General features: G+C 43.8%; 1 protein-coding gene across 3 annotated transcripts in view; it reads left to right on the forward strand.

The window, feature by feature from the left end:
- CKAP5 (cytoskeleton associated protein 5) overlaps positions 1-12,306 on the forward strand; it is a 110,572-nt gene extending 98,266 nt beyond the window's left edge. For all 3 annotated transcript variants that reach the window (XM_015075665.3, XM_053203234.1, XM_053203235.1), the window contains exons 36-44: positions 4,925-5,104; positions 5,586-5,773; positions 6,527-6,602; positions 7,312-7,500; positions 7,589-7,726; positions 8,220-8,303; positions 8,399-8,558; positions 11,339-11,490; positions 11,594-12,306. In XM_015075665.3, coding sequence (XP_014931151.1) covers positions 4,925-5,104; positions 5,586-5,773; positions 6,527-6,602; positions 7,312-7,500; positions 7,589-7,726; positions 8,220-8,303; positions 8,399-8,558; positions 11,339-11,490; positions 11,594-11,839 — 1,413 coding nt within the window. In that variant the 3' untranslated portion in view covers positions 11,840-12,306. The remainder of the gene's footprint in view (positions 1-4,924; positions 5,105-5,585; positions 5,774-6,526; positions 6,603-7,311; positions 7,501-7,588; positions 7,727-8,219; positions 8,304-8,398; positions 8,559-11,338; positions 11,491-11,593) is intronic.
- Positions 12,307-13,978: the final 1,672 nt, after the last annotated feature.

A 13,978-nucleotide genomic window follows, 5' to 3' on the forward strand; every position in this document is an offset into this window, starting at 1 on the left:
GCAGGATACCAGCTTACCAGCTTGGAGGGGCAGGAAGAGGGCTTTGGGTGCAACCAATGTCCTATAGCTTGTTCTCATGGCAGATATACAGATGCATATGCATAGAATTTCATTAAGATGTACTGTTAGGATTTGTATATTGTATTAACGTTGTTAAACCTTAATAGAATAGTATTAGTAAACAGTAAACCGGACTTAATATATGTGTACATAGAATTTTACAGTCTCTGAAAATATCTATATTTTTTTATATCTTAACAACTGTTGTAGTAAAAGATATACTCACCAAATTCTTTATTGGTAACCCAACAGACTTTTTAATAAATAATATCACAAAAAATAATGGCCACTTGGAAAAAGTATGAAACACCCTCCTGACTAACCCTTTGATTAAAAAACCAAAAAACTCTTAATAGTGAATAGTAGGAAAGCATTTCCCTCTAAACCTGTAGTGAAACTACTGAACTCAGAAAAATATATTGCTGGCACAAAAACAGACACTCAGATCAATGGAACAGAATAGAGAACCCAGAAATGGACCCACAAACGTATGTCCAACTAATCTTTGACAAAGCAGGAAAGAATATCCAATGGAATAAAGATGGTCTCTTCAGCAAGTGGTACTGGGAAGACTGGACAGCGACATGCAAAAAAATGAACCTGGACCACTTTCGTACATCATACACAAAAAGAAACTCAAAATGGATGAAAGACCTAAATGTAAGACAGGAAGCCATCAAAGTCCTTGAGGAGAAAGCAGGCAAAAACCTCTTTGATCTTGGCCTCAGCAACTTCTTACTCAACACGTCTCCAGAGGCAAGGGAGACAAAAGCAAAAATGAACTATTGGGATCTCCTCAAAATAAAAATCGTCTGCACACCACAGGAAACAATCAGCAAAACTAAAATGCAACTGACAAGAATGGGAGAAGATATTTGCAAACAACCTATCAGATAAAGGGTTAGTATCCAAAATCTATAAAGAACTTATCTAACTCAACACCCAAAAAACAAATAATCCAGTGAAGAAATGGGCAAAAAACATGAATAGACATTTCTCCAAAGAAGACATCCGGATAGCCAACCAACACATGAAAGAATGCTCAACATTACCCATCATCAGGAAAATACAAATCAGAACCACAATGAGATACCACCTCACACCTGTCAGAATGGCTAACATTAACAACTCAGGCAAGGACAGATGTTGGCAAGGATGCGGAGAAAGAGGATCTCTGTTGCACCACTGGTGAGAATGCAAACTGGTGCAGCCACTCTGGAAAACAGTATGGAGGTTCCTCAGAAAATTAAAAATAGAACTACCCTACAACCCAACAATTGCACTACTAGGTATTTATCCAAGGGATACAGGTATGCTGTTTCAAAGGGGCACATGCACCCCAAAGTTCATAGCAGCACTATCAACAATAGCCAAGGTATAGAAAAAGCCCACATGTCCATCTATGGAGAATGGATAAAGATGTAGTATATATATATACAATGGAGTATTACTCAACAATCAAAAAGAATGAAATCTTGCCATTTGCAACCACGTGGATGGAACTGGAGGGTGTTATGCTAAGTGAAATTAGAGAAAGACAGATATGACTTTCACTCATATGAGGAATTTAAGATACAGAACAGATGAACACAAGGGAAGGGAAGCAAATATAAAAACAGCAAGGGGGACAAAACATAAGAGACTCTTAAATATGGAGAACAAACAAAGGGTTATTGGAGAGGTTGTGGGAGGGTGGATGGGCTAAACAGGTAAGGGGCATTAAAGAATCTACTCCTAAAATCATTGTTGCATTATATGCTAACTAACTTGGATGTAAATTTAAAAAAAAATTTTTAAGTATAGTATAGCTATAGTAATTAAGACAATGTGATATTGACATAAAAATAATGAACTAGACTCAATGGAACAGAATTTAAAAACCCACAAATAAATACATGCATATAGGCGCAATAGATTTATAACTAATGTGTCACTGAAGTGTTCAACAGTAAGGAAAGGAAAGTCTTTTCAATAAATTATACGGGGACAATTGGATATCCACACACAAAAAAAGTAAAAAGAAAGAAAATGAAAAATATATTGCCGAAATGCATTTGCTATTAGGAAAAAGCTAAAATGAAGTAACTTAGTACTTATCAGAAGTTAGAAAAATAAAAAATAAAAAATATCTGAAAGGAGATAATAAAGCTATAGTTCATGAGATGGATGTTTATTTTTTGTTTGTTTGTTTATTCATAATGTCTATACCCAACATGGGACTCGAACTCACAACCCCAAGACCCAACAATCACACGCTCATCTGACTGAGCCAGCCAAGCGCCCCTAAGATGGATTTTTAAAATAACAACTCTTAATTTGTTTCTTGTAAAACAAAACAAATTCCTTAATAGACTGACTAGAGAACAAAAATATGTATCAGGAATGAGGAAGGAACCAACCATAGATGTGGAAGAGATAAAAAAAAAAAAAAAAAAGTAACCCTGTGAAAATTTTAAACAATTCATCACCCCCCCTAAATTTTTGAAATAACCAGGGGACTTGGGGAAAACATTTAAAAACAAGGAAGGAAACCTAAGAAGAATAAGAAAAGACACATTCGAACATATAAAATTTTAAGATTTTAATCTGCAGAAATCTACCATATACTATCAGTAAACAAGTAGTATATTGCGTACATATTGTGGAATATATTTGCAACCCAGATGACCAATAAAGGATTAATAGCTACACTAAACAGAGCTTTTATTAACTCTTGAGAAAAGGAGAACCCAATAGAAAAATGACTGAAGGATGTGAATAGGCAAATCACACAAGATATCCAAACGGCCAGTAAATATGTGAAAAGAGGTCCAGGCCCTCCTTTGCTACAAAATGCAAATTAAAGTAACAATAAGGGACCCCTGGGTGGCTCAGTTTGTTAAGTGTCTGATTGTTGATCTCAGCTCAGATCTTAATCTCAGGGTCATCAGTTCAAGCCCTCCTTTGGGCTCCACACTGGGTGTGGAGCCTAAAGTAACAATAAGATAGCATGTTTTGCCATCAGAGTGGCAAAAAATAAAAAGCGTAATAACATACAGGCAGTAGAGCTTGTGGAAAAACAGTACTTGTGCATTAAATGTAGAAATGCAAATGCAATGTTAGTGCCTTTTTTTTTAATTTGAGAGAGAGAAAGCATGAGTTTGCGTGTGAACAGGGGAGAGGGGCAGAAGGAGAGAGAGAGAGAATGAGAATCCCAAGCAAGCTCCACTCTCAGCACAGAGCCCAACTCAGCTTGATCCCATGACCCTGGGATCATGACCTGAGCTGAAACCAAGAGTCGGATGGACGTTGCATGCCACCCGGGCGCCCCAATGTGCCTTTTTAAAGAAAACCACACAGTAATATGTATTATGCCATCATTTGAAATGTATCGTTCTTTTAGAAGTAAAAACACAAGTATATTAGGATACATGTACAAAGATGTTTATTGAAACCTTATTTATAGTAAACAAAATAACCAAACCGGAAACACATTGAAAGTTAGTAAGGGAACAATTGAGTAAACTTTGGCACATGCATATGTAGACTGTTAATGCAGTCTTTAAAAATAGAGCTATTCCTGTGGCCTTTGGGGAATTTCATAATTTTCTGTTGTGCTAGAAAAGCTAGATGCAGAGAAATGTACGAACTATAATCCTCTTTAAAATAACCTAAACCTTGACCCCATTTGTGCATGCACATGTGGTTGTATATGACTCTGTGAATGTGAAAGGATGTGGACCAGGTTGTTAATGTTAATTACTTTAGAAAAAGGGTCAGCTTCCCCCTGGGGGGAGAAAAAGTATTTTTTATGGTGTCTTTGTTGACACAACGTTGTTAAACAGCTCCAGTTATATAAAATTGTATGTGCCAATGAGGTATGACACACACAAAGATGCAAATGAAAGTAGGACTCCTGGCTTCCACAACACCAGCAGGCACCATTCCCACTGCAGTCTGTCAAAATGGTGCTCCCTGGAGTTGCACAATAGGACAACCCTGCCGGAAAGTAGGGTCATTAGGGGTGCCTGGGCGTGTCAGTCGGTTGAGTGTCCGACTCTTGATTTCAGCTCATGATTCCAGCGTCTTGGGACGGAGCCCTGAGTTGGGCTCTGTGCCAAGTGTGGAGCCTGTTTGAGATTCTCTCCCAGTGTGTGTATGCCTCTCTCTCTCTCTCTCTCTCTCTCTCTCTCCCTCTCCCCCATTCTCATGCTCTCTTAAAAAAGATGGAGGAGGGGGCGGTTATTGAAGATTGACATGTTTGTCTCTGGGTGGTATTTATGTAATCATAAAAATAAGGTATTTTTACAGTAGTGAATGGGAAATACATGTTTTACCCACAGTAGTGCATTTTACTGTTAGTGACAACCAATGTACCAAACCAAAAAGAACACCAGAATCAGGATGTGGGAAAACTTGAGTTTTGAGTTTGGACTAAGTAGTCTGATCTTTCTGAGCCTTGCTTTTCTCATGTAGTAAATGGAGATCTTACTAACTTACCTTACTGATTCTCCAGAGCTGTTGAATGATCAAATGAGATGATGGGTATTCACTTTAATAGATGAGACATTTAAACATTATATTCCCTAATCTTCTAGATAGTGAACCTTTTACAATAGGATCTGTGACTAATTTACCTAACAGTATCTTGCTCAGTTAGTATCTGCTGAGTGTTTGAATCCCTAAGGACTAGTTATTTATGTGTAAAGTGACTGGATTTTTTTTCTAGGTTAGATATTATTATAAGTACTTTGCTAATAAATATTATAGACATAACATTTTCCTGCTACTTCTAAGTATGAAGCTTGGAGACTGTATCTTGGGGGTTGTTTTGTTGTTTTTGTTTTTAATTTTAGTTAACATATCTTGGGGTTTTTGTTACCAGATTGATGAGGTCCTGAGACAGGAAGACAAAGCTGAAGCTATGTCTGGCCATATTGATCAGTTTCTGATAGCCACGTTCATGCAGCTAAGACTCATCTACAACACACATATGGCAGATGAGAAATTGGAGAAAGATGAGATCATCAAGCTTTATAGCTGTATCATTGGCAACATGATTTCGGTAAGGCCACCTCTACAGAACATGAGCTTCTTTTCAGTCTCATCCTACCTGGGTTCTAGAACCTGAATCTGTGTAGATGCTCTGTTGAATCCTACATCACTTACAGAGTTTTACTTGCAGACTACGGACTACTTTCATTAGATGTTGGGTGCCTTACTGTTAGGACACAAAATAGAATGCTTACATACTACCTAGATTTCTGCTTCCTGCCAGTGTCTTCATTAGGCATGGTAGGACCCCTGGTTGCATTGTCACAGATAACTACTCACACAGAAAGTACTTTTACAACAGGAAGGAAGAAGCACTCCAATTAGTTTTGGCTATTTCTGGAGATTTGAGGAAGTCTGATGGTTTTTTTCCCCCTAATACTCTGCATTTTTTTTTTAATACAGTGTAACTGTTTACTAGAATGTGCCACCCACATTTATCTTCTTTGTTTTATATATTGGCTTTCATACCTAACACAAGTATGATTGGATAGCTGTTTCAGATAGAAAGCCTTGCCCGGGAGGCCTCCACTGGAGTACTGAAAGACCTGATGCATGGCCTCATCACCTTAATGCTGGACTCTAGGATTGAAGATCTAGAGGAAGGACAACAGGTGATCCGCTCTGTGAACCTCTTGGTGGTGAAGGTTCTGGAGAAGTCAGACCAGACCAACATCCTGAGGTATATCCATGCTCTCACCATTTGAGCCTGAAACAGCCTCTCTTTTGTCTACCCATGGAAACCAAAGTCACTAAGACCAATTATAACTTTAGGTTTGCCTAATAAGTTTGTTTATTACTCTTCCCTTCCTCATGAACCTAAAGTGTTCTGACCCAAGACAGCAGCTAAAACTAGTAACAACTTAGTAAGCCAGCCAGCAACAAGACTTTTCTAGAATAGGGACGCCTGGGTGGCTCAGTCAGTTAAGCATCTGACTCATGGTTTCTGCTCAGGTCATGATCTCATGGTTTCATGAGTTTGAGCCCCACAATGGGCTCCAAGCTGACGGTGCAGAGCCTGCTTGGGATTCTCTGTCTCCCTGTCTCTGTTCCTCCCCCACTTGCACTGTCTCTCAAAATAAATAAACTTTAAAAAAAAATTATAAAGAATTTTCTAGAATAGAACTAGCATGTTTGTTGATTACCTCTCCTTCCACGTACATTTCAGGTACATTTCTTTCTCAGCTACCAGTGACAATGAAAAATAGTGACAAGCTTTACCATTTACCAAGTAGTAACTGAGAAAGCTTAAATGATTGATGTTTATTTTCTTTATAGCTGAATGTCAAGTAATCAGAGACAATCCTGATCCATAGGCTCTCAATTTGTTAGATGGATACAGAATATTTACACTTGGCCTTTCAACTATTGGTTTTAATTGGAATGCACGTTTGAAACTTATTAATGTTACCATGTTGGGATTTTTTTTTTCTAGTGCCCTACTTGTTTTGCTCCAAGACAGCCTGCTAGCAACAGCCAGTTCTCCCAAATTCTCAGAGCTTGTTATGAAGGTAAAGTTGAAATAATTTGATCTCTTTTCTTTCCAAAATGCAATACTTGTTAAAGTGTGCAGAGAGGGGAGTTGAAAGTAAGACATAGACTCAGATCAACCAAGGAACACCTGAAAAAAAATATACTTGGTCTCGAGTTTATACCCCAGGCTCAGGCCTGAACAGTTCTTGGCCTCAAACAATGAAAAGGGAAAGACGAATTATCCTAGAAGCAAAAGGCAATTAGTTTCATGAGACAAATGTTATACCTTTTTGGGAAATAGTAAGCATAGCCCTGTCCTGTAATATTTTAGCCTCTTGAACGGAAAACCCTAAGTGAACGTATCTGCAACATTATAACATTGTTATTACACTGTAATTGAGTCTGTGTCCTTGGGTCAGGTTTGGTTAAGCTGTATGAACTGCTGTACTGTTGGGTTCCACACCCGATTCTCCATACCTTCTCACCAAGGCCCCCGTTTCCAGGGAGTGTGAAGGAGGTGTGGGGATGATTACATGGATGGCTGGTCACACTCTTGCCGTGATGTGCTTGAAATGAGTGAAATTGTTCATGTTATAGCAGCTGAACTCAAAAGGCATGGTGGTGTTCCACACTTATATCCCTGACCATCTTTTGGAAGTGACCACAGAGTTTGGGACAGGTGAATGGTACCAGGAGTGACCCTCATTCTTCAGCCACTCCTCCTAACTTTGTTTCTTTTTCCAATAGTGTCTCTGGAGAATGGTTCGACTCTTGCCTGATACCATCAACAGCATTAATCTGGACAGAATTCTTCTGGACATACATATTTTCATGAAGGTCTTCCCCAAAGAGAAACTGAAGCAATGCAAAAGTGAATTTCCCATAAGGACCCTAAAGACGCTGCTGCACACTTTATGCAAATTAAAAGGGCCCAAGGTATGTGAGAACAGCAGCTGGTCCCAGAGGGAGCTTGAGAGAACATCACGGCATTGCTGCCATTTCAATGTGCGTCTGTCTCCCACAGATCCTAGACCACCTAACAATGATTGACAACAAGAACGAATCTGAGCTGGAGGCCCACCTCTGCCGGATGATGAAGCACAGCATGGACCAGACCGGGAGCAAGTCTGATAAGGAAACAGAAAAGGGAGCATCTCGAATAGTAAGTGTCCTGACTCGAAAGACTAAGGGTGGTGATCCTGTCACAGATGTAAACGCTGGAGCCCATCTTTCTGAGGGTCTAAGGTTAAGGCTCAGGGATGGGACCACTCTCCTGCTGAGGTGTCAACCATTTTCCACCTTTAAGTTTTCAAATATGAACTAGTTCTAACCATGTGCCTCTTGGTCCCTAAGAAAGGTTTCTGTACTTGTGCTTAAGGCTTTGGTTGCCAAATAAATCCACTGTGAGCTCTACTTAATTAGGGAGGAATGGGCCAAGGTCCTTCCTCCTCAAGTTTAGTTGAAAAGCTGCAGCTGGAGGCATTCAGTAACTCAGAATGTTAGTGTTTTCCACTGTAGACATTGGTGCTTCTGTTAGCCACAGGAACATACCAGTAAGGTCTGGATTTTGAGATATCTTTAGTTCTTATCCAACCATGGGGGGTTCCTAATTAATAACTTGGGTCTAGCCGGTCCTTTGTGCCTTTCAATTTCAGGATGAAAAATCATCAAAGGCCAAAGTGAATGATTTCTTGGCTGAGATTTTTAAGAAGATTGGCTCTAAAGAGAACACCAAAGAGGTAAAAGGGAAAGGGTCTAGCCAAATGGGCTTCTGCTTTATAGAGAAGGGCCACTGACTAATTTCTCCCTCCTCTTCCTTTTTCTTATTAACCAGGGCCTAGCAGAGTTATATGAGTATAAGAAGAAATATTCAGATGCCGACATTGAACCATTTCTGAAAAATTCCTCCCAGTTCTTCCAGAGCTATGTTGAAAGAGGCCTTCGGGTGATTGAGATGGAGAGAGAAGGCAAAGGCCGTATTCCCTCATCAACAGGTATGGTTTCCTCTAGTAGCTTCAGGGATGAGTTCAAAATATCTCCCAGCTCAGGAACTGGAGGCTTTGACACATTTAAATTAATGCCTGTGCTCCTCAATATTTAATGGTCACCAGCGATGTTGACATGGCGTTTACGTGCCAGAGAGGCCCAGTGTTGTTTTGGGTCCAGCTCAGACCTTCTTCCTAATCCCAACAGGTACATCCTGCATGATGCCTCCACTTGGGTCTCTAGTAGGCATTGTAAACTCAACATGTCACTGCTAAGCTCCAGATATTCCTCCAAGCCAGGAAGAGACCTGCTGTTTCCTTTCTTGTCCATCTCAGGTGATGGCAACTTTGTCCTTCTAGTTTGCTTAGACCCAGAGCCTTTGAGTCTTGTCTTCCTCTCTGTCGGGAAATCCTTTTGGCTCTGCCTGCAAACCATGTACAGAATCCACACACTCTTCTCATGACCTTCACGGCCACTGCCCTGGTGTGAGAGTCGTCATCGCTCACCTGGTTTATGGCACTGTTCTTCATGCTGACCCTTTGCCTCCACTGTCGCCTTCCCATTTCCACGCATAGCACCAAAACAGTACTTCTCAAATGTTTCCCAAAGGCTCTCCCTTTCTCAGCAAAAGGCCTTCTAGAGATCTACGAGGCCCTACACGTAAGGCCACCACTAGAGCCGCGTCTTCTACTCACTCCGACTCCCATTCCGAATACTCCAGCCCCCACCAGCCTCCTTGCTGTTCCGGAACACACCAGGCATTTATGTACCTGCTTAGACCTCTGCACCAACCGTTTCTTACATGTAGATTGCTCTTCCACAAGATGGTCTTGTGACTGGCTCTCTTTGTTCCATCAGTTCCTTGTCCAGACACCACTGTCTCAGACCTTCCTTAAAATTTGTCATCTACTCCCCACCCCTTGATCAAGCAAACCACGGTATGTCCATATGTAGACATTCTGCTCATTACACTTCAAGAAAAAACATCTTAAGGTCTTGGAGAGGCATAATTTAAGGTGTTGAGAAGAAGAGAAAAATAATTTCAGAGAATATATAACTGAAGCTTCAGCCTAGCAAGATATGTGGTGAGAGAGAACATGACTGGAATCTGAAAACCACAAAGGATGGCTTCTCAGCCTTTTGGCTAAGATCAAGTGTGAAAACCACAAAGGAACACGGTTTTTCAGGCAAACAAATTTGGGAATGTTAGAGGAGGAGTTTCACGGAACTCACAGAGAACTAGATGCAGGACAAATGTGAGAGCTCTACTCTGCATGGTGACAGAGATCTCTCTTTTGGTGTAATAAGGCCCTTGACAGCTCTCTTCTGTTACTGACACCTTCAAGGTCTTCCTTTGTCTCTAGATCCTGTGAGCAGTAATTTGCAGATACTTGGCTTTCCCACTGTGGGGAAGTAATGTTTCAGCTTAACATTCAGAGAAGCTTTCGTTCCTATCACTCGGCAAGTACTGTTGTGTGTGCCAGGCAGCAAACAGAGAGAAGCCTCTGCTAGAATTTCACATCCACCAGAGTAGGGCGCCCGGGTGGCTCAGTCGTTAAGCATCTGACTTGGCTCAGGTCTTGATCTCACAGTTGGTGAGCTCGAGCCCTGCTTTAGGGATAAACACGAGCCTCGAATGAGCCCCACTTCTCTGTCTCAAATACGTAAACTAACAAATAAATAATAGATAATAAATTAATAATCCACAAGGGTAGAGACAGACGCCGAACAATTAACCTAGTAGATACTGTGTTATGTGGGGTGTTGGAAGTGGTAAGTGGACATACCATAGTTTGCTTGATCGAGGCAGAGCCCCCTTTTCTCACTCCCAAAGTCCTCTCTGGTGACATCCAACATTTGATACTTTGGGCCTGAACAGCACATTTGCAACACACGTGCGTGTCCCCAGTGATGCCTGAGCGGTTTTGTGTGGAAAGCATTCACACGTCCCTCGCCGCCGACTCTCACGTCCTTCTTCGTTCACTCTCCGTCAGAGCATTCTCCTCACGTTTACATTAGGGATTCCTATTTTCCTAGAGGAATCTTGTGTGCGACTCTTTGGTTTACCGTAAGGAAGCTTGTCGTCCCAGGACCTTATCTTTTTGGTTTAGATAATGCATCGTGTAACGCATTATCTTTGGGCGTTTTAAATGCCTGCATTTTGTTATTGTTCCTTCTCGGGAATTTAAGAACTGTGACAGATTTTTTTGGTTTTTCCCCCTCTCCTGCCAGAGTATTGCTCTCCACGCTGGGGTGACAGATGCTCCCGTTCCTGTCCCTTCTTTGGGTGTTTGTAGGACACCTCCGTTTCCGCCTCTTCCCCTTGAATACACTGTAGCCTTCAGCTCCTGCTCTCTCCCCCGGTTTGAATAAGCACTTCCTCCTGTGTGTCACCTCGTCCAGACCTCGTCTAATCATTGCCAACATTTAAAGTCCTTAGGTTCCTCGGCTGGACACTTCCCGTAGCCCCAGCAGTGGCGTGGGCCTTTTGGATGGCCCAGGTCGGCGTAGGGTCACAAGATCCAACCCCTCATATCCCAGATGTAGATGGCCGGCCCAACTGACAGTGTGCTCTTCTCTGTTGACTCCTGAAGCTCTCGCTCAGCTTATCTTGTGAATTTCAGAGCACCCTTTATCACCAATTCCAGATGGACTCTTCTGGATTTTTCAGTCTTTGTAATGGCGATATCTAGGTCCCAAATCGTTCCCTGTGGTGGCAGATCAACCAGGCCAGTCTAGAAGTGGGACGTGGGTACATTTGAGTGTCCTTTCCACACTTCCTCTCTAGGCATCTCCCCTCAGACGGAGGTCACGTGTATGTCTGCTCCCACAAGCACAGTGTCCTCCATTGGTAACACAAACGGAGAGGAGGTGGGACCGTCGGTCTACCTGGAAAGACTCAAAATCCTCCGACAGCGGTGTGGTCTGGACAATACAAAGGTACCGCTCCTTTCCTTCCGTGTGGCTCGGGGACGGAGTGGCCGCTGCCGTTCCAGAGCTGCGCACTGACCCGCTTGACCAATGTCTCCCCTTGTCTCCACAGCAAGATGACCGACCTCCGCTGACCTCTCTGCTCTCCAAACCAGCAGTTCCCACGGTTGCCTCTTCCACAGACATGCTGCACAGCAAACTCTCTCAGCTCCGGGAGTCCCGGGAGCAGCACCAGCACTTGGACCTGGATTCTCACCAGACTCACTCTTCAGGAACCACGACCACGTCCTCGTCCTCCACGGCTAACATTGACGACTTGAAAAAGAGACTGGAGAGAATAAAGAGCAGTCGCAAGTGAAGCCGCCCCAGCCCCCGGCACCCCGCAGCTTCAGTTCACTAAACTCGGAGTCCTCCTAGTCGAAGGGCCTCGGCAGGCCTAGCACACAGACTGGCCGGCTGCACACACCGCGGGTCCGGGAGGAGCCGCCGCGGCGCGAGTCGTTGTACATACTCTGCTTCTCCGCCAGCGCCCTGCCTCTAGAAGACTGTCCGTGTAGTAGTTTAGTGTACAGACTTGTAAACAGCTGCCCTCCTCTCAGCTCCGACTAGTCTCCATAGCCTTTGTCTTTTATTTTTAACTGCTCATTTGTAAAGTCGTCCTGATCTTTCCTAGCTTTTAACTATTAGAAACTTTAATAGTTTTTCCTTTGAGTTTGTGAGCTCTTCTCCCTGTAGCCCTGAAGGGTCACTGTATTCTGTATGAATGCATGGCATGATACAACTAATTTAAGAGTCTTTTATAAATAAAGTTTGCATTAACTAGAACTGTCTCCCAAGATGCTCCTAATCTGGGCAGCTCTGTCATCGGTTCTTGGGCCTGGCCGGCAGCCATAGAACGGTTAGGGAGGCCCCCTCACGGAGCAGTGCCGGGGCCGGGTGCACAGGCTTGGGCTTCTGCTCCCTTGGGAGGAGCAGCAGAGCACCTTTCCTGCTTTCCACCTGTAGCCCCCGGGAGAGCAGAGGAGTCCCTTCCCCATTTTGAGGTCCTGGTCATGACTTCCCTCCCACCAGCACTGTGGTTCCAAGGAGCTCTCGGGCTTCCTGCCACTTTGCACGCAAGATGGGCCCCGTTCTGGCCGGGCCGCGGTGCCTCTCACACGGGGACTGGATTGGGGAGCATCTGACTCAAGGAGGTGGGGGGACGTTCAGGAGCTTCCTGCCTGGTTTCTGGCGTCTGAGTCTAAACCCACAGCTGCTTCATGCTCAGTCTGAGGACCAGAAAGGGAACGGAGGAGTCTCCTCCGGGAAAATTCCCCAGGGCCTCCCTCCACAGTCAGAAAAACCCTTTAGCACTAAGAGGCTCTGGATTCACACGGGCAACTTCTTGGGCAGCCATTGGGGTCAAGGAACTTTTTTCTAGACTACCTTTCACTCAGCTGGCGCTCAAGAAATGAAAGGCTGGCGGAAAGTTGCTTCTAGTGTGGTTCTCAGGTGGCCCCCGTGCTGCCTGGAATCACACTCGCCTCTGCCCCCCGCAGTGGGAACATGGGAGTAGGCGCTCCCTGGAAGGAAGACCAAGGAGTTAGTTTGCTGCTGTGCTAGGACAATGTATTTGGAAAGAGTGGCTGCGCTTGGGTCAGCGATTTGTATGCTGACAGCTGTGTTGAAGGGAAGCGATCTTGAGAATGTGTACCCTTGTTTCAAAAGCAGAGTTGGGATACTCGAATTCTTAATCCATTTCCCCAATCTGGTTAAAAGCTCTGGGCTGGGGGCACCTGGGTGGCTCAGTCGGTTAAGCGTCCGACTTCGGCTCAGGTCACGATCTCATGGCTCGTGAGTTCAAGCCCAGCGTCAGGCTCGGTGCTGACAGCTCAGAGCCTGGAGCCGGCCTGGGATTCTGTCTCCCTCTCTCTCTGCCCCTCCCCCACTCATGCTCTGTCTCCGTCTCTCAAAAATGAATAAACGTTAAAAAATAAATTTTAAAAAAGCTCTGGGCCGCCAAGGTCCTGCAAACTCACTGAATTCCCAGTTTTCCCCCTGCTTTCTGGTCAACCAGAACCAAACAAGGGCAAAGGAACTCAGTCCCAATTCTCTGTTCCTGAAAGTATTGAAAAACGGGAAGGGAAAATAAAGAGGAGGGAAGGGGGCAAAAGTACTTACCTCCAGTCCCTTCCCACTCTAAACCATGAGGTTTATAGATCTTAGTTGAAGATTCTAGGTCACAAATGGTGATCATGGTGGCATCCATGTTCTTCCCCCAACCAGCTCAGGGATGAGACTTCACAGCACAGTCCCCAGAGAAGTATCAAGTGATCGGCATCTCACGCCAGCTGACACTCAGTGTTGTGCCTGTTGCAGGCTGTGTTGCCTCACTCCCCAGCCACAGATGCAGCGAACAGGAGTGGCAGCGGGCCATGGTGCAGCCGGAAACTCGGCGGAGCCGCGCAGAAGGGCAGTGGTGCGTCCGCTGTGCTCCATCCCAGACCAACGACCTCTG

This window comes from Acinonyx jubatus, chromosome D1 (assembly GCF_027475565.1).
Source record: "Acinonyx jubatus isolate Ajub_Pintada_27869175 chromosome D1, VMU_Ajub_asm_v1.0, whole genome shotgun sequence".
NCBI classification, from domain to species: domain Eukaryota; kingdom Metazoa; phylum Chordata; class Mammalia; order Carnivora; family Felidae; genus Acinonyx; species Acinonyx jubatus.